The 21,523-nt window shown below is 28.6% G+C and overlaps 1 protein-coding gene across 5 annotated transcripts in view; it reads right to left on the bottom strand.

Moving 5' to 3' along the window:
- The window catches only part of LOC129963327 (uncharacterized), a 196,844-nt gene that overhangs the window by 14,390 nt on the left and 160,931 nt on the right, over positions 1–21,523 (bottom strand). For 4 of the 5 annotated variants that reach the window (XM_056077661.1, XM_056077653.1, XM_056077636.1 and 1 more), the window contains 10 exons: positions 11,140–11,285; positions 10,001–10,103; positions 8,703–8,863; positions 7,429–7,555; positions 6,495–6,734; positions 6,017–6,181; positions 4,938–5,057; positions 3,519–3,917; positions 1,813–2,058; positions 620–964 (listed from right to left, as the gene is read on the bottom strand). In XM_056077661.1, coding sequence (XP_055933636.1) covers positions 620–964; positions 1,813–2,058; positions 3,519–3,917; positions 4,938–5,057; positions 6,017–6,181; positions 6,495–6,734; positions 7,429–7,555; positions 8,703–8,863; positions 10,001–10,103; positions 11,140–11,285 — 2,052 coding nt within the window. The remainder of the gene's footprint in view (positions 1–619; positions 965–1,812; positions 2,059–3,518; positions 3,918–4,937; positions 5,058–6,016; positions 6,182–6,494; positions 6,735–7,428; positions 7,556–8,702; positions 8,864–10,000; positions 10,104–11,139; positions 11,286–21,523) is intronic. The other variant, XM_056077644.1, reaches the window with a different exon arrangement.

The following is a 21,523-nucleotide window of genomic DNA, read 5'->3' on the forward strand; positions in this document are numbered from 1 at the left end:
TCTGCATTTTTGTTGCCTGTTACTATAGTTCTACCAATATTAAAGTTAAAAGTATGTAAGCAGTTAGCTAAAATAAACAATAAATTTTAATAAATGTATTAACTAAAGAAAAGTCATGAAAATATAAAATTAAGAAGACGAATACAATTTTAACAATTAATTTGAAAGGCATCCATAAAATAAATCCTTTATATCAAGTCAGCCCAATTCTTTTTAATAAACGTCGCTATATGGGGATGCTGAATTTTGAAAAGACTGGCTGTTAAAGAGTTACAAATTATCAAAAAAAAAAAAAAATGAATCCATTGATTCATCAAATGAGGGTATTCTTTAAGAATGCACGTGAAGAAATTAACAGCAGATTTGCCGTACAAGAAATGACATCTGTGTTAATGAACAAGTATTACTGATTGGTTTAATGAATGATATTTGTGAATGAAGAGCTTAATAAATTAATTTGATCAGCTAATAATACAAATAAAATTACAAAATTTATTTTAGAAAAAGAATAGGCTATTAATGCAAATAATAGTATTTAAAATGCCTTGATTTTAACAGATTTTACAGTTTAGAGAAGTTTTTTTAACAACATTCAAGAAAAAAAAATTAATTTACTAACCGGCAGGAAACGTTTTAACATTAACTGTGTTGCTGAATTCAGCAATGTTTAAAGTATCAGATCCTTGATTCGCTTTTCCAACTTTTATGAAATAGTCGGTTTGGGGCATGAGATCATTGATGTCAAACTCAAAAACGCCTTGTTGCACTTCTGTCAGCTCATTCTGAGACACCAGCTTCTTATTCCATTGAGACAGGTCATTGTCGCTGTCAGAGGATTCTCGGTACCATACTTCAAATAAATCTCTTCCTACCATGGCGGGAAGTCGAGACATGGACAATGCAATGCGCACCCGTATGGATGTGCCATTTTGAGCAAGGGCAGTCATAATTTTCACGGGCAAACCTGTTCAGAAATATACATTAAATCTAGATGTGACACAGTAAACAGCTATAACAATATATAATAAAAATATTTCTCATTCAAATACTTCCTAGATAATACTGAAATATATTTTTCATTCACAATACAAACAATAAGTAAAAATTATATGAAAGCAATATTTGAATAATATCCTGCAAAGTTTATAGAAGGTAAGTTTCGTTAATAACATAAAACTAAAAGAATGTTGTTTCATTTGCTTTCTGCTTAGAATCGACCTCCAACTCAAAAGAAAAGGAGCAGGAGTCTTCAAAAATTGAGGCAATTAATTAAACAGTAGTAGCAACAAACACTGAAACTGAATTTTAAAATTAAAATTTATTTTTCAAACTGAGTTTCATCAAAAAATTTTGAAAAATCAACCGAAACAAAAACAAACAAACAGAAAAAAGAGATAAATATATAAAGAGGTACTTTTTTTCTAATTTTTTTTTTACTTTAATTCTTTTAATATAAGCTCAGACAAGTATTTTTTGTATGAAAATCTATTAATATTAATTTAACTAGCTGGCGCCAGTTTGCATCATATTGATACACAACAGGTCTTTTCATCCAACGATGCGCGCCACCGATAGCTCAAATCCTTTCAAAAATATAATTAAAAGAGCCGCTAAATGGAGAGAGGAAAAATCTCAAATGTTTCTCCCTGCATCAACGTGTTACACTCTTACTTTAACTTCAAAAGCAATATTGGAAAATAAAACATCAACTTTGAAGCATTTAGAACCTACCACAAAGAGGCAGCCTAATTGAGCCTTAAAACAGCTGAAAAGAAAAATGCACAGAAAGCATATTGATAAAGAAATAATTACCATCAACTTCTTCTTTTTCGGTGCTACCAGGAAAACTGCAGACCATGATCTTACAGCAATGATCATCGGGGTCTTGTACTTCTTTGCAGCTGGGTCCTCCTGCTGAGAGGATGGTGCACCGTGGCACACAGGATACATGTCCTCGACCTTCACAGGTACAGCGAGCCTCACACCCGTCCTCGAACGCAACGCCTCGATCGTAAGTAACATTGTTGAATTCACAACCGTCGAAAGGTATGGGGGCATCTGTAAAAAATATCAGATCGATATGATTCCATTGTGTAAATTTCTAGTCGATTTAATCCTCCAGCTGCTTACCCCGCGATTTCCGCGGGCTGCCACTCCGTCCATTCTCTGTTGCAACCCGCATTTTTCGCAGTTTAGAATGTTTATTTTTGCGATTACATATTTTTATTATATCATATTATAGCCGTGCAGCATACAGTATCAGTTCGCTTTGTTTAAAAAATATTTGAATTTATTCGCAAACGTCCCATCTAAATACTGATTTTTTTTTAAAAAATGAGTAATCAAAGGGTTAAATGACACATTCAGTGACATTTACAATTTACATCTAAATGAGAAATATAAAGAGTGAAAAGAAAAAAAGAATCAAATATTTTTTCTGTTGATAGTAAGATTAAACAAAGTATTAAAATCGAAACAAATGGTGCTTCATATCAAGTAAGAATTACTACATCATAAAACTGTATAAAAATGTTTTTAAAGTTCAGATTCACGAAAACCATCGAAATCTTTACAAAAAATTGAAATTCAAAAAAATTATATGTTAATTAGAAAAACTTAACATTTCGTCTAAAGGACCACCAGCTGATTCATAATATCAATGCGAAAATTTATAAATTAAATCTATGTAAAAATATGTTACGAAGCGATATTTTTTTAACAAATATTGATATTTAAAAAAGCTGCTGTTGATGGTAAAATTCAAAGCATATAAACGTTTATTATCAGGAATAAGTTTAAATTCTTAGTTAAAATTCTTATATTTCATTTAAACACGAAGTGTATTTAAAAGTAATTGAAAAAAAATAAAGAAAACTAAGCACCTTATTAGTTGTAAAATAGTATCTATTAGTAGTAAAATAGTATCTTATTATCAGTAAAATAGTATCGATATATAGCATAAAATGAAGTCATCTGAAAGAGTCTATGTTTGAAAGAGAAAAACTCGAGAATTACTTAACTGATATTGGAGATATTTGTACTATTTTTTAGGGCATTTATTGGGAAGGTTTTAGTATATTGAAATCATATCAAAATTAAAAAAAGTCTAAATAGTTTTGAATGTGTTTTATAAAAAATTGCTTTATAGTTATTTTTGATGATTTATAAATAAATTTTTATGTTTGTTTGTTGCGTGGCATGCCCATGTCACATTGAGTGGAGGCTAAACTTAAGTTTAAAGCTAATTTTTCCTCTTGGATGCTATGCCACGGGCAACGTTGTGCGGGTACTGCTAGTCTAAAATAAAATTCTCATCATATCAAAAGAAATGAATAAAAAACAATACCATAATTACAGCATATAATTATTGAATAATTCAGTTAATTATTATTTTTCTCAACATGGATTGGATTGGATTTGTGGGTTTTAATGGCGCAAGAGCCAATTCTGACCATACTGCGCCATTTTTTTTTTCTCAGCAGGTATTCCAATAAACATCATGAAAGATTTTTAATTACCTGAAGTTTGATTCCTCATTTCTCTACCAGATATTTCTTCAGTTTTCTCATCATCTGGTTTCATTTCATCTGCTCCGACATCTTGAGGCCTTCTATAATGGAAGTTTTCTTCGTCATCCGGCGCTTCTCCTTTCATAGTAGTAGTTTCTTCTTTCTCCTCCGGGAGTGCAGTTTTATTAGAAAGATCCAATTGGAAAGGAGTTTCGGTTGGAATAGCTTCTTTTGCGGTGTCGTGGCTTTCAGTTTCAAGTTCATTCTTAATTTCAGAGCTGCTGGATTTATCTTCTGGAGTGTTGGCAGTACTGTGGTTTTTCATTTCGGTGTGTTCTTTGTCATCTAAGTTTAATTCAAAGCCTGATCGGCTGCTCTGCGGTTCAGTGCTGTTTTCGGTGGAATTAGCTAAAAAAAATATATAATATCATCAATGAATTTATTCATAGACTTTGTGCTCATACTATAATGCTATGTAATGACTATGATAAATGTTTATATAAAATATGTATTGCTATGATTTCAGAAAATGAATGTTTTAAATATATATGGGAAAACACAAAACCATTAAAGTTTTTAAGTACAGTAAACTCTCAGTAATTTGGCGGATATCAAACTAGAGGTCCGTCAGAATAACAAAATCTCCTCATTAGTAAATGTTCATTAAAAAAATACATTTTAAAAGCAAAGCCCATGATTATTACATAAAATAATGTGTGAAATTATGCTGGGAATTATATATATTATCATAAAAAAGATTAACTTTTTTGTATGTATAATTACTGATTATTGTGGTTAATCAATTTATCACATTGACCAGTAATCACATTACGTAAGATATCGATATAATTGCCAGTAATAATGATTAATTGATTTATCCCATTTTCCAGTTAATGTGAATCCTTCTCGGCAATAATATTTCATTGGTTTATCAAATTATTCGGTTACTTTGAATAATCATTGGCAATAGTGATTAATCGATTGATCTCATCAATCGGTTAGTATGAATAAATGCTGGTAAAAATGGTTACTCATTATTGTATATTGATCGGTAATTGACCACTTAATCACATTGACCATAACATATATATTAAATTTAGCAAAATATTAATCAAAATAATAATTTTTATGTATGGTCCTAGAAATCAGCACGCAGTGACTTGATTTCCCTTCCAGAATTCCCATTTTCACTTTTAAAAAGGACGGATAACAAGAGGACGGATTATTGAGAGTAAACGAACACTATGAAGAATAGTAAAGTAGTAGGAATAAAAATGAATTGAATTATTTTTTTGTAAATGATAAAATGAATTTTAGATTTTAGAAGTAAAAGAAGATAATTTTAAAAAATTAATATCAAATCCTATTATATAATATGTGAAGGGTTAATGTGAAAGGAGAAATATAGAAATTTGAAGTCAGAATTACCTAATATGCATCCTGTTAAGAAGTCGTGAGGATTTCCTTCATAACCGTCCGCACATTCGCAAGACATTTTCTCTGATACACAGACAGCATTTGGTCCACAGTATATGTGTTCACAGACATCTGCAAAAATGGCGAGAATAATGAATATTAACTCAGAACAAAAAAAGTTTATTAAACATTATGTATATTCACTTCTCTAGTAAAATGCTTTTTTGTATAAAATGTAAAAAATATAATGAGTAAAATTTAAGTTCAAAAAATATACCGAGTATGAAGTTTTTGACAGGTATAAAATAAATAAATAAATAAAAATTACAATGACTACCATTTTATCAGTTAAAATATCAACATTCTAAAGCTTCTTCTTTCAGTTTCTAACATTACTTGAAACGGGAACGTAGTTGAACAATCATTAGTTATCAGAAATTAGAAATAAATTTGTTTAATAAAGCAAATTCTAGTATTTTAAAATATAAATAGGAAACACAAGTTTCAATGTATATAAAAATGTATAGGATATATTAAACAACCAATTTAGGAGGCTGTGAAAGATTCTTAATTCTAATTATGGAGTTTTTTTAAAAGATTAATATTAATAACAAAAGAAAACACTATCTTTTTTTAAAGAAAACAATCCCAATTTTTCTTATTAATTTTTCATTTAATAAATATAAACACGTGATATGAAATACTTATAGTTCAAATTTAATTTGAATTCCTCTGAATTCTCTCTCTCTCTATATATATATATATATATTAAGTTTACACCTTTTGGATAAACTGGATAGGCGTGGGAAATTTGAAAAATAGCTACTACACCATCAATTCAATCACAATGCAGTAATTTATTTCGAAATTGCAAATTTCGAAAATACAATATTTAAAGTATTTAAAATTATTTCTTTCTATGAATTATTTAAAAATATAGACGATTGCAGATTTATTATGTATCATTGCTCAATTCTGAGTGACTCAAAAATTTGTTCAGTAAGCTCAACAGTGCTCCTTCTGATTAAGGGTATCACAGTTCAAGGAATGGTTTAACTTCAATTTTAATACTACATTTCAGTACATCTCACCTTCTGGCATCAGTGGATGTGCACACACAGCTCCACCACACGAACTTGGACAACACTTCAGATTACCACTGCAGTCACCATCATGGTCACAGTCAGACAAGCATTTGGATTCAGCTTCGGAATCCTCAAAGATTTCCGGACATTCTCCTGATTTGTTTTTGGATTCTGAAAAGGCGAAAGCAGAGAACTTTATAGGATAAGTCAAAATTATATTGAGATATTATTTTAATCCAATACACAAAATAGAAACAAAATTATTTTTGTAGCCGTTAAATAAATATAGGACCAAATAAATGAATTTTTAGTTAATTATCCAATTATCTGGATATACGTTTATCGGATAAGGTCTGGTCCCAATCAATCTTGGTAACTGAAATTATATTTTACATAAGCTATACATGATACGAAAAGTTTTAAATATTACTAATTATTTTTTTATATACAAAATAAATATATTCGTTTTTTTGAATAAACAAACCTCCATTATCACCATAAAATTTGGACTCTGTGCATCTGATGGTGACACAGCAGGGATCTGATGGAAGAGGTTTCTCGTAACACAAGGGATCTGCATCTTTGGATCCAATCTTCACGTAAGGTGCGTTGCAGCGGGGAGTGCAGGAGGTCTCATTGTTTCCGTTACAGACGCAGCGAGCATCGCACTCGAGGAAGTACTCCTCTCCAACATTGTACATTCGATTGTCTTTCACGCATCCATCTGAGAAAAGAAGGAAATGGTTATTGTAATATTACGGAAAAATATGTTTAATTGTATTAAAAAATTGTTAAAATTCGTATAAAAATGCTTGTTTGATGTACACGAATTCGAAATGCTTTATATATTTTTTTTCAGGTTCTAGTCTCTTTTATGAGGATGGGCCATTGATTTTTAATGGTTATGCAATTTCTCTTTTTTGAAATAGCAATACCATTAGGATATTGTTATTATTGATAAAGAATAGTTGTTTTTTATTCATCTCTTACAGTCTATTCAAAGTAAGTCCATGAACCAAGAAATCATAAGGAAATGTAAGTTGGTCTATTAGCTAAAGGACTATAAAAATAAAGGTCTGACTTAGTAGTATCATATGAGGTTAAGATGCTTCCCTGAAGGACTATCAGGGGTAGCTGGCGTACAATTACGTTTCTATTGGAGGAAAGTTAGAAAAACCTCTAAAACATAACAAAATGCAAGCAATTTGTTGTTAACGCTCAATTCAATGCATAACAGTATTCGAATAATACTGACTGAAAATACTCAGGATCTATATCATTCAATCAGAAATAGTGTAAATCCACTAGGCCAGTGATGGCTGCTTTTTTATTGGTAATAATTAGTAATGTCACATGCAGTTTTCAGAATCATATAATTTACTCGCTTTTACATGTCGCATGCATAAAAACAGAAATACCTGCGGTGTATGCTGTGATCACTTCAGATGGCAGTTCTAGTTTATCATCTTCCCAAACGGCTACTTTCATGTCATACGGTGTGTTGGGTTTCAAATGCGTCACTGTTACAATAGTTTGAGTTCCAGCCTGAAAAAAAATATTGAAAAATTAATACTGAATAGTTTTTCTGGGTAAATTAACCAAAAGTTAGAAACAATAATGATAATTTAAGATTACAAAATACTTTGAAAATATGGTAATAAGATTAATTTCTTAGATATCAGAAAAATACTATTTATTCATTTCTCATTTATACATCATTTCACAGAAATCTCGCCTCTTTCGTGACCATTGTTTGGTAGTTTGTTTATAGAATGCTAGGCATGGATTATATATCCGATTTTATGCGAATTTTGATAGCAATATCTTGCCTTAGGAAATATCCACAATTGATGAATTAATAGAAGACAAATTATCTAGAGCTATTTTAAGAAATGATGAAAGAGAAAATGAAGAAATTATTCCTATTTCCGTTAAAGACACTATGGTCTCCACTGAAAAATTTCAAACTTGTTTGCCAAAGCACTATTTAAAAGAAAAAAAAAACCCTCACAAGCAATCAACACAACAGGCAACGATTTTTTAATTAAATGCTGCCTATCTGATTTCGCGTCAATCGTTGATTAAAATATGAAAAAATATAATTGGTATTCAAGACGTTCTCAATTTTAAAACAAATGCTTAATTCTAAAATGTAATTGTTCTTTTCAATAATATGTAAAATTATACTAGTATCATTTTTAAAAAATTAAATTATTATTTTCAAAGATTTAATGTTTGTAGCATTCAATTTTTATGAATCAAAGTTGTGTATTAAAATTTCTCTTATCCATCTTTCAATTTATACGTCGTTTTACATCATTTCCTTGAAATATGTATAAATGTTGTTTACAGAGTATCATTATTAAACTTTGAAATTAGTAAATCGATTTTTTGTTATACATACACATATTATTATAAATATATATATATTGGTATACCTATCAAACGAATGAAGTATCGAAATAACTTTCTACTTTTTTTTATAAAACCCTTATAATACAATGAGAAATACAAATGAAATGTGCTCATTTATTTGCATAAAATGTGCATGAAGACAAAGAAAATAAGTTATAAGAGAAAAAAACTGCTTCTATTTAGATTAAAACCGTTAAATTTTCAAAAATTATTATTAAAGTAATGATGCATTATATTGCTTCAAATTTTAGAACGAAGTATATCAGTCGTGACTCACTTGAACTTTCGTCCAGTCTTGGCTACTGTCACCCGATGGTTTGTATTCCAAGATATATTCTGAATGATAGCTGGGTAAACGGAAATCGTCCCAGACGACGGTCAGGGTGGTTTGGCTGCGTTGCTTGACCAAGATCTTAGGCATATTTCCAATAACATTCTCTAAATAATTTTTAAACACACGTTATTTTTACTTAAAAATCAACATATGTAGAAGGAAAAAAATTTAATGCATGAAAATTATTTTAGTTCAGTTTTTATTTCAAATTCAATATTCATTGTCTGGAAAGAAAAATGGAAAATTAGTAAAACTGTTAGTGAATGAGAGTTATGTATTTACTAAATGCTAACGTTATCGATGAAGTGAAGTAGAATATAGTATTATACACAATAAATAAAATGGGCAATTATATGTATAAATATATAATTATACGATGTTACTGAAAAAAATGGGAAATTGAAAATATTTAACTAATTAAAACATAAAGAATGTCGAAAAAGGAAATTGTAAGAATTTTGAAAATCGTATCATTCTCAAGGATGTTGCAGAAATTTGAAAATAGTAAAAAAAAAAAGTTGCACAGAGCTTGTAGATGAAGTTCTTTTCTTTAAAATCAGATTAAGAACTTTAAGTATTCACAACCTTCTTAACTTTCATCAATAATAAGCAGAAAAATCCGATTTTGTTTCGAAATTCGATACAGAAAGGATTAATTTTTTTTGATAGCGAATGAGGTAAATGTAACAGAAATCAATAAATCATTTGTGAAGCTCTTATACTGTAAATCTTCAATCATTCGAGTTCCAGCTATCTGGATCGCTTTGGTGGGGGGGGGGGGAGTAGGACTCAAACAATTTTTTTCTGAATAAAAGAGAAACAACTGATTTGTAAGCATTAGAATAATACGATGTAAGCAAATTTTAGTTATTTTTTTAATTGAAAACCTTATTTTTATGGTCTTTTTACCTCTCACTAGTCTTAATGAGTTTGGATAATTGAAGTCCAATTATTTATAAACATCGACATTTATAGATAAATGCTTTTAATAATTTTCGAAGAATAAAATTTACTCACAAATTTCGTTTATTTAAGAAAAAAACATATAAATGACGCAAAACTATTTAAATATGCGATTTACGAATCAATGACAATAAAGTATTGAAATTACTGAAATCTATTGATTTACATATAAAGGATAATCGGAGAGAAAAAAGCTGATAAACGTCACAAAAAAAACATCATCTTTTTTTTTTTTAAACTCATAAATGAAAATAAGGAAATTTGATATTAAAAAATACCTTTGGTTGTGAAAGTTGATATTTCTTGCTTTCCATCTTCTTCAACTTTCACGTAATAAGTTTTTCCTGGAAGAAGATTTTCTAAAATAGCAGGCTTGATACCCTACAAAAAGAAACCACAAATGTAATATAGTAATATAAATATTTAGAGATAGATTTCAACAAAATTCTTTTTTTAATCTTATTTGAAAAATATTAATGCATGAATTCTGTGCAATATTAATTCATGAATGATTGCTAAAAATGATTTTATTATGTATATATATTTTTCAAAAAAGTATATATATATATATATATATATATATATATATATATATATATATATATATATATATATATATATATATATATATATATATATATATATATCTTGTCCGAAATTAACAAACCATAATACAAACTACAATACAATACAATAAACTACACAATGCAATTAAAAATTGTTATTTTCTTAATTAAGCCATCGCTTATTCTAAAACAGTCACAAGTTAAGTCGTCTTCGGGATTGTCTTATAAGAATGGGGGGAAAATAAAGGGAATCATCTTGATTTTAAATATAATTTAAAAAATTGCATACCTATTTTAAAATGAATTAGTTTTTGATAATTATTCATTAATACTCTTTTCTTTTATTTACTTGTCATTTTTAAGGTTGCATTTTTTTTCATAAACATGTATTTAAAACAAATATTACGAGTTAAAACAGTTCGAAAAATTTTATTCTAAATGAACCACCAAGAATTAACTCATATTGTTAAATTATACAGTAATAGTCATTCTGTTTTATAAACACCAAAAATATTTTTAAAAAGCTTAAAAGACTTGAAAGTTTTATAAGAAAAATAGCTCTTTGTGAAAGAATCAGCTCATATGTTTTTTTATATTTAATCTCTACTTTGCCTGATGGTAAGTTACAATGCCATATGCTTTTTTTTTCCATTTTGCCAAAAATTTGTGCAGATCATCTGACGTCCAGCATTGGCATGAATTGACTCAATTAAAGTATTTTCTTTTGCTTTCACAGTGATCTGTCATGGCTGTCACTGTAATAACGTCTATAGATATATAATTGAAATTTTCAGCATTAAAATACGCTGTTCTGAAATAAATAAACAAAATATGAATATGTAAATACTTACGATAACTTTATCCCACTGCGTATGGATACCTCTGAATGCTGAAGTGTAATACACTAAAGCTTGTGGCTGGAGCTCTGATTCAGTTGATCCCCATCTTATTTTAGCAGAATTATGAGTGACATCGAAAACTTCGATAGATAATGGACCTATAAACGAATTTAACAAATTAATTTGCTAATTTAAAATGAAAAAATAGATATATATTGAAATTATGCACACTATTATGTATGAAAAAGCGAATCATATAAATCTAAAAAAATATAAATAACTAAATCACAAGCCTTAGAATTTTATTGTTTTGCTTGCATAATTTTCTTTTATAGAAGAAATAAAATAACGGCATATAAATAGGTATTTCCTTTTCTAATTTCATAAATTTATTATAACATGCATAGACCATCTTAAGATTATGTTTGTTAATTAAATTGTGTTTAATGTATTATTAACTTAATCATAATAACATTAACGTTGAAAATAACCATGCTCCTTAAGAAAAAAGAAAAATTTGTCTATCATTAACATACAAAAGATTCAAAAGAGAAATTGTATTTGATTGAATAATAATCAAGATGCAGTGATAACAATCAATGCTATCATTAATGAAATAAACACAATTAGATATAATGTAACAAACAAGCGACGTATATATATTACCGTAGTTTCCATACATTTATATCAATTACAAATAACCTCCTTTTCTTTACCGTTCTTGAATGCCCCAAATTTAAAATTTTAAAAAAAGTCTTCGAAAGTATCAAAAAAATTAAATCTTTGATGGATTTGATAGATATGTTTAGAATATCTACAATTACTTTTCACAAGGTCAATGATTTTTATGACTTAATTGTTGATTTTTTTAAAAAATCTCTGCTTCCTTTCTTTAAAAATAAAATTTTCTCAATATTCAACTTTACATTGCTAATTATTAATGAGGAATGTGGAACATTAATTTTGACGTAATCATTAGAGATAAAAACATAGACTATAAATTAATTTTCTAGATGGAAAAAGAAATTGGAAGAAGCTATTCATGGTCCAAAGCGTGTCTCTCACAACATATCGTTTATTTTGCACATTCACCAACTGAAAGTAGTGTAGGATTTAAATTTCATAGCGACTTTTAGGAAATCTAACTTTTGGAATCTCATCATTCCTTTCTGCAACTTCCAAAACAAAACATTTTTAGTAATTTTTATTTAATCTTTATTTAAATAGTAAATATGATAATGAATTGTAATTATCAAACATTTGACTATGGATCTAATTTACCAGAAATGGCTTCAGAATCTAGCGTATAAAGGCGTATAATCCGTTTCTAAATAAAAAAAAATATATAAAGTTTGTAAAAATTTTTTTAACATAGTACAAATATTATTAAGCGAAATTTACAAGGACTGTTGAATTGTGAATTAACATTGGTCAACAAACTTTTTATGTTACTTAATGCCTTCAACGATCCAGAAAACCTAGAGATAGGAAAATATGAAAAATAGTGAAAAGAATATTGCTCTTAAATTTAAACGGCACTTGATTTTAATTTGAATATATTCATAGTTATGACCTTATAAAATAAAACAAAAGTGCAGAATTAAAACTACAGTGAAAACATAGCAAAAAAAAGTCTAAAAATAACTTTCTCCAAAAGTTATGGGATCTCTAGACAATTGTTAACTTTGCCTATTTGATAATCCGGTTATGAGTGGAAGCATTCCCCAAGATGCAAAACAGAAAAAGAAATATCCATAGAGTTCTGCAAATATTATTATGATACAGTAATCTTAACTATATTATAAATGACAATATGAAATCCATAATTTATTTTCTAAACGAAATAATTTTTTTAAAAGTATAGGAATAATATTTAAACTAAATAAAAAAAAAAAAAAATAGAAAAAAACTAAAAAAGAGGTAGAAAAGTTAAAAACTTTCTTGTTTGTTGAACAGTTTTGAAAAATCTCGATCTGCCTTCCTCCAAATCCACACAGTAAAAATAGTATAGTGAAAAAAATTGTTGAAATTGAAAAAGCATGAAACTGAAGGATACAATCTCATAGTTTATTGTGAAATTTTAGGAAGATTTTTAAGAACTGTTGAATTATAAATCAGCTCATAGTGAATTTATTTTTTTATGAAATGTTTAAGCTTAAAATTCCAGACAAATAAGCTGCAATAAAGTGGGTACATTTTTTCTTTAATTCATTGTTTGATTTGTAAATCAAGCCTTAAAAGCACAACCTTTTATGTCAGTAGTATACAATTATATTGATTCACATTGTATTGAGCATTATAATTTGATTCGTGTTCCAGAAAAACATCAAAAAAATGTAAGTAAAATAATGTTATAAAGTGTATTGGAAATCGAAATGAAACAAAACATCTTTTCGTAAGTCAAAGGAATAACAGATGTAATAAGAATATAATACAATATAACCTAAGAAAACCTTTGTTCTATTATATCTACTTATTTTATCTGATTCTTCGCTTAGGCAAATAATTTTTTTTCTCTTTCTTTAGATGTTATCAAGTCTATTACTATCTCATGTAGCAGGAAAAAAAAGTCCTAAGAAGGGTTTTTAACAGATTTAAGATTGAGTACTTCTTTGTTTTACAATGTTTTGTAAGAATTATCTAAAGTTGAAAAATCAACGAAATCACTTTCGTAGCTTTTATCATGTCAAATTTGACTCAAATTTCTTTGCACAAAGCCATAATTGTTTTTTTTTGTTTGTTAGTAACGCTATAAAGCTTAGGGTTCAAAAAAAGAGTGAAATACGGAACAATAATAATTTAACTGGTAACATCCCTTGCAGTAATTATATGTATTTCCAAAATACTATAATTTCATTTGATATAATGCTTAAGGCACATTCAGTCAGGCATATTATGCACAGTTCCGATTAAGTGCCTCATTTCTATACAATTTGATAGACTTTAATAATATTAATTTCATTACTTTTTAAACCTTTCTTCCCTAGTCATTAATTTTTATTTAAAAGTTTCATTAAGAAACACTGATATTTTACTGTATAAATTGTACATGTTAATGAAATGAAATAATTTAATTACAATGTTTTAAATTTTCATAACAGAATGGATATTTTAAATTAAATGAAATCAATGGAAGTGGCAAAAGAAAAATTGTTTTTAATGTACCAATAAAATTCAAGTTATTTAGATAATAACTTTCTGAAACAATACTCCAACTTAAAAGGTACGAAAGGTAAAGTTTAACGCGAACTTTAGATAGACAAGACTCTGTTTAAATCAAACAGTCCTGCCTGTCTATAAACAGGGCTCTGTTTAAATCAAACAGCCCTGTCCGTCTATAGATAGGAACTCTGTTTAAATCAAACAGTCCTGTCCGTCTATAGATAGGAACTCTGATTAAATCAAACAGTCCTATCTGTCTATAAATAGGGCTCTGCTTAAATCAAACAGTCCTGTCTGTCTATAGATAGGACTCTGTTTAAATCAAACAATCCTTTCTATCTAAATTTCGGGTTAAATTAATTACGCTTTATTTGATTTAAACAGAGTGAGCTTATCTTATATCTTCAGAATTTATTAATGTAATGAAACTTGTAGGATGTATATATACCATACGGAAATTTTGAGTCTACATTTAATTGTATGATTCTGATTCCTCCAATATTTAAAAAACGATAATCGGTTTTTAGTTGCCCTTTTTACGCTAGATTGAGTGAAGATATTATAAAGGGGGGGGGGGGATTGATTTTCAGAAATTATTAAGCTAATGGAACATGTAGGATGTATATGTACCATACGGAAATTTTGGGCCTACATTTAATTGTATGATTCTGATTCCTCCACCATTTAAAAAACGATCAACGTTTTTTAGTTGCCATTTTTATACTAAATTGAGTGAAGATATTATAAAGGGGGGGGGGGGAATGACGTAGATAGCAATTTGCTTTTTTTAAAAAAGGGCTCATACAAATAGACTTCAAGGTTAAGAGAAATGGTAGCAAGAATTATTAAAGAGATCTCGCCCGGACCGGATCTGAATGTGTAATTAATTAGGGGAAACCAAATATGCAACGTAATTTATTGAAGAGGAAAGAAAGAATTATAGATATGAGGATTTCTATTCCACACACACCCCGTGTCTAGTTTTTAAAATATTTGAAAAACTGTTTGAGTGTCGGTGGTGGGACGGTCGAAACCGCTGTCGTTTGCCTTGAAGACCAGCGTACCTCATTTCCAGAACTGTCACCAAAATGGGCGAGAAGATGACTGCCATATCTTAAGTTATTCAGCAGAAGCAATTAAATTCGCCCTTGACATTCTGCGAAAGACATCGGAGGATTAATGAACTTATGGATTGATTGACGAGGAAAACAGAGCGCTGTAATTATATTTGCTGGCTGGGGAATACATGAGTTAACAGACATGAGCCAGTGATGAGAGAAAGGCACGATAAATTCGGTTCATTCAGTAGCTTGCACAAGTAGGCAGTCATGGCCTTCTTTTGTATGAAAGGATCGTCACAAAAGAGTGAAAGGACCTTTTGAAATTTGCGTATGAAAGAAGCGAAATTTGAAAAAAGGAGGTTGAACAACCTGTTGAAAATGATTAAAATGATTAATTAGTGTTCTTTGAGGAGTATCGCTGTATGAACTTGATTGATATGAATCTAGGTGAAGAAACGGCACGTCGTTGTTTTATCAAAATGTTCTTTTGATTAGAATATGAAAGATAACTTCGTGTTTTATATGAAGTATAAAAAGGATAAAACTTAGGAAATATCGTAATTCGTTTTCGAGATCTTTAATAAGGATGATCACATGACATTGAATTTCAAACGATTATTTATCCAAAGTCGATCTAAAGATAGAATAATAATAAAAAAAAAGATTAAAAGAATATATTTAAATTAAATGTATTTTTTAAGTTATATATTTGTTTGTGCAGGATACATTTAAACTCAACCTGCATATATATATAAAAAAAGTTCTTCGTTCAACTGATTTAAGTCGCCTTATTGGAATAAAGAATTCAAACAAAAACTCAAATGTTTTTCTTTCTAAGCTTTAATTACAAAAATTTCTATCAGTTGACCAATTACGATAATATAAAAAAAATGTTGTAAGAAAATTACGAAAATATTTCTAATTTTATACAGATTGTAGAATGCGAAAAATTAACAAGATACCGAAAAAATGGAATTAAACTATAAAAAAAGTATTAAAAAAATACAATAAAAATTCCTGAAATAATTCGATGAAAAATGTAATGCAATTTTAAGTAGAAGCAATAATTTAAAGTCTTAGAGTCAAAGATAATATTTCTCTTTTAACCATAGTGTTGTTTTTCCGGATTAGAAAACTTCTTTTTTTTTTTCGAAATAAATATTCTACAGAACAAAACATTTTGTTTAATGGTTGAGGATTTCAAAAGAGAGAGTTACAGTAATCCTTTTGTTTTTGTTGTTTTCTTCAATAAATTTTAACTCAGATTATGTATTTCAATTTTGACACAAGTAAATGAGAACGATAGATATAATCTTTAAAAACATTAGACATTTTGATAAATCCTTAGATATGTTTTGAAAACTATTTTCATTTCATGCAATTTACTATATATTTTAATCTGTCTGATTTTTTTTTCTTTGTGTCTGTGTGAGTGAGAGAGAAATATTAAAATTTTGGTATTAAAATTTTACATCATGAATGCACATTTAAATTAAAAATTATTTGTTTTAATAAAATATCAGATTTAGAGATTAAATTTCTTATAGTTATCTCAAGTTCTTGATATAAATTTTTCTTTAAATCCCGGTATAAAGAGATTTCCTCCCTTTACATGATCACTGCTTTTAAAAGTAAAAAAAGTTTTTGTATATTTTTATTTAACTCGATTGGCTTCATGCTTATAGAGATGGCGTTTTTCAATTTATTTTTAACTCGTTTCTTATGGGACAGAGTTTTAAATTTTTGTACATAGTTAGGTATTTCAAATGACTTACACTTTTTAAAATATTTCCATAACTTAATTATCAGTCAAATAATTAATTTTATTAAATTTTAGTTTTGCCACCAGTGTCTCCATCTGGTTGTGAATTTGAGAAAAAGTATTTCTAGCAACCTACACTTTAAAAAATATTTTCGTAACTTAATTGCCAGTCGAAAAATGTATTTTATTAAATTTTGATTTTGCACAAGTGTCTCCATCTGGTTGGGATTTTAAGAAGAAAAAAAAATGATTCCAAGATAACATAATATTTATAAAGATGAGTTTTAAGTTAAAATACTAAAAAGTGAAAAATAGTTTTTTAATATAAAAACTTTACATTTTAGCAGTTTTTAATTGTTTCATGACTTTATTTGTTAAACATTCTTTTCCAGTTATTGCATCAAATCGATCTTCCCATACATGTAAAATAATCCATATTTTATTTCTTTGTATTTGATATTAAACTTTTTGACTACTTTCTTTTCAGAATTACAATCCAGCCAGCCACTCAGAAGTTTCGATTGAGTAATTGAATTTTATCTCTGACTAGAGCGCCTCATCTCCAATGATGGTCGGTTGATCTTCAAGCAACCATTGCTGGTTCCCATCAGTATGATGTGCGCGGAATATCATTCGCCTTCAAATTGCTTATTCATCAAAAGCTCTGCGCCTATCTTCTACGGCTACCGAAACCTTAATGATGGAAAGGAAAAAGTGCAACTCTATTCATTTCTCATTTACTCATTAGTAGTGCAGGTCATCGGCTCTGGAGGCCCGACGCTCGGAGGGGGGAGGACGTTTGGATCCGGTTGGAAAGGGTGGATGAGCAAACGATTCCCGGGGCGATTCGAAAGTTCCACCCGGGCGTTTTGCTCTTTCTTTCCTTCTTTTTTCTATACCTCCTCGATTCATGGGTGATTCAGTTAGACTTTAAAAATCGACAGTTGAACTCGTAAACGCAAAAGAATCTTAATGAAGGCGAAGTTATTGCCATCTGCCTATGTTGATTCTCGATGGTAATGAACACGCACCGAGGAAAGGGAAAGACTTCCTGCGATTTAAGTAGGAAGTTTATGGGTTTCCCTTGGCAGCATGGAAGAAGGAACGCTTGCTGTGCTGGCGGCTCAGGCAAGAAAAAACAGACGGTTTTACGCTAAATATTCCGGAATGTTGGTAGATACCCTGATGGGAAGTTGACTTTCAAATGGCACGGCAAACAGCAATTCACTTTCAAACGGTTTATTGAGCGTAACCTTGACAAATGCTTTTCTCATGAGCTGGCACGTGTTCGTAAAATCTCAAAATTGTTGACTACAATCAATTTAACGAAGATCTTAAAATACTGCTTTTACCTCTAATGTTTAGAGTAGAGCTAATTCATCTAATATCAAATTGCATGCTGCTTTATATTGCACAGTAATAGCATGCTCTTTTTCTATCTGCAAGATCAGTAATGAAATCCAAAATTAAACTGGTGCATAATTGATTTTTTCAACATATTTGCTTCATAAATTATATACCAATAATCATAAAAATAAGACACACATAAATTCTTCTTTCATGAATTGTATGAAAATGCGTAGATTTTAGATTAGGAGAAAAGAAATGCATGCGTTTTTATCTCGCCTGCCTGTAATACCTTTGTACCAATGCAAATTTTAAAAAAAGAAAAAGAAAAATCAATTTTCCATTGCTTAATTTAATTAAATTTACGTCTATTTTTAGCAGCTAAAGGTCATTTTGCATTTGAATTTTCGGCATATCTGGAAATACGTCATACTATAAAAATTCTTTTTCTTAAATGATGTGGCAGAAAAAGAATTGCTACTTGTTACTGTACATACTCAGCATAAGGAAAGCCAGATTAAGGAAATTTGAAGTCATTTTTTTTCATCCGTTTTAGAACCAGAACCGTAACTAACACTAGGAGTGGTAGCGAGTGAGGAGAAAAAGATATATCTTTTTTGTTGGCGGTGGTGACTTTATATTAAAAATTGAAAAAAATTAAATTTTACTAACGATATTTACATTTTCCCCTTTCAGCTGAGAAATTACTTATTCGAAACAAAATTTATTGTTTCGAATTAAATAGATAGTATAAAACCAATCCAAAAAATTTAGTTTTGATAAATTAATAAATGAATTTGTTTCTTTAGAAATTTGAAACAGATATTTTTTTTGTAATTAAAGCATAAAAATAAAGTATAGAATTATTTTCTAATAAACATTTTACTTTTATTATATTGCCTGCGCTTTATATTACGCTTTGATAGATACGTCAAAAAGCTTTTGATATTTTTTTACTTTCTTTTGGGCTTTAAATAAATATTATAATATACACCTCAAGGAGAAATTTAATTATTAATAAAATGATCAATTGCAACTGTATTTTAAAATAAAGAGAAATAATAAATAACTATATTTTGTTTGGAGAAACAATAAAGAAGGGGAAGGACATTATCAACTGTCGCCTCTGGGCATTTACAGTTATGACTCTATTCTAAAAGAAGAAAGATATATCATTTCGCTAAAGATTAAAATCGTTTAATGGCTAGTGGTGTTAAATTGATAATCTCAATATTACTTCCAAATTTAAATAAATTAGCGGTTAAATTTATACATTAAAAAAATTATGAGCTCTGCAGTGCACTGTACACTCCAGCCAGATTACATTTAACTAAATCTGCAATAAATTTTGTTTCCTAATTAATTAAATAACTATTTTTGACTAAAAAATTACAATAAAAGCTTTTTAAATTGAAATTACTTTTTAAAGTATTAATTTGTTCTATTTTAAGAACTTTTCTAATACGAAAAACATAGAACATTTCTAGAAAATAATTCGCTTGAACAACTTTGGCTTCTGCAACGCAGCTTGACTTGCGTGACAAAACATCGCGTGCGATCGTCCCTTGATTATATTCGGTGTGATTCGATAACAAAAAAATAACAAAATTATTAACTCTATCGGAATGTCTTCCAATCATTTTTGCCGCGAATAAATGTATTAATAAAAAAGAAAATAATGTTTTCATATATGACCTTGATTGGTGATAGGTCGTACGCTGAAGAACAGAAAGAAGAAAAAAATGAAAAAGAAATTACACCTGACACACTTTAACAAGGAATCCTTAATCCCCAATCTTTTTACATTTTTGTTATTTTGGCGAAGAAATTAATACTTTGCCATTTAATAAGTCATTAGTTGTCCTACAGCCTATAAATTAAGGTTTCAGACCTGAACCCTGACCTTGAGCGGAATTGGGGATTTTCTTTCTTATCTGTCATGATTACTTGTGTAGATAATTACAAGACTGCCATTAAAATTGTCAAAAACGACATGGTCGCCCCTTTTTTATGTTCGTTATTCCAGGATGTCCTGAGAGATTACTAGTAATTACGAACCGTTCGTTTATGCGTGGAAAATTACAGTTAAGCTTGGACTTTTCATTTTATCCTAGAGGTTTTATAAATTATCAAAAAGAAGAAAGAAAAGTAGATTTTTTTTGCAATTTCTCTGATTTTACTTTATTATAGACAAATGAGCTTTATTGAAGCATTAAATAACCGTTATGTTTTATTTAATTTATTTGTAAATTTACATTTAAATACAAAGATAAACTATTCGAAAAATTTATAAAGAATCATTTTAATGCATATACTTTTTTTCAAAAAAAAAAAAAAAAAAAAAAAAAAGATTACCTGAATGAACTTAATTATAATTCTTTTGAAAAGCAAAGCTAATACCTGCATACCTTACAGGACGAATAAAAAGACGAACCGCAAATTTATCTTTCTAATAGCTCTATGATGTAGTAGAATTTATCTCCATTAGAAACAGTCGAGCACACAATGAAGCGAACATATGTAAGATATATCACAACTTTAATTCCTGAGAACTTGGTGGATATGAAAATAGGTCTAAACGATTTTACCGAAGTTAAGTTGTAACCAATATCCCCTACAACATTAATATCCAGTTAATAGCCAAAGACGACTAATAAAATAAATATAATAATAGTAATTTAATAGTGCAAATAACGAAAATGCTAATACATTATAGCATCAATAATTTAAGAGCAAATAGTACTTTCTTTTTCAACATTAATTTTCTTATACTTATATTTTATATTTATTATTTTCTTATAATAGATAAATCTGCAAATAAGTAAAATTATTCAATTAATTTGAATCTGTGAATGGAAATTGTCGAGTCTAAAATGACTAAGTAAAACACTAATGATTCTTTATGCATATGAAAGTGCTTAGTGAGTGATTTAACGTTCTTATGAAATAAATTAGACATCATGACTCCATTTTAAATCGAAATACTGAAAAGAAAATCTTTAAAAAAAATAGGCTAAATAATATATAAAAATAAATAAATAAATAAAAGCTGAAGGATTTAAAA

The sequence above is a fragment of the Argiope bruennichi genome, chromosome 1, assembly GCF_947563725.1.
Source record: "Argiope bruennichi chromosome 1, qqArgBrue1.1, whole genome shotgun sequence".
Taxonomy (NCBI): Eukaryota; Metazoa; Arthropoda; class Arachnida; order Araneae; family Araneidae; genus Argiope; species Argiope bruennichi.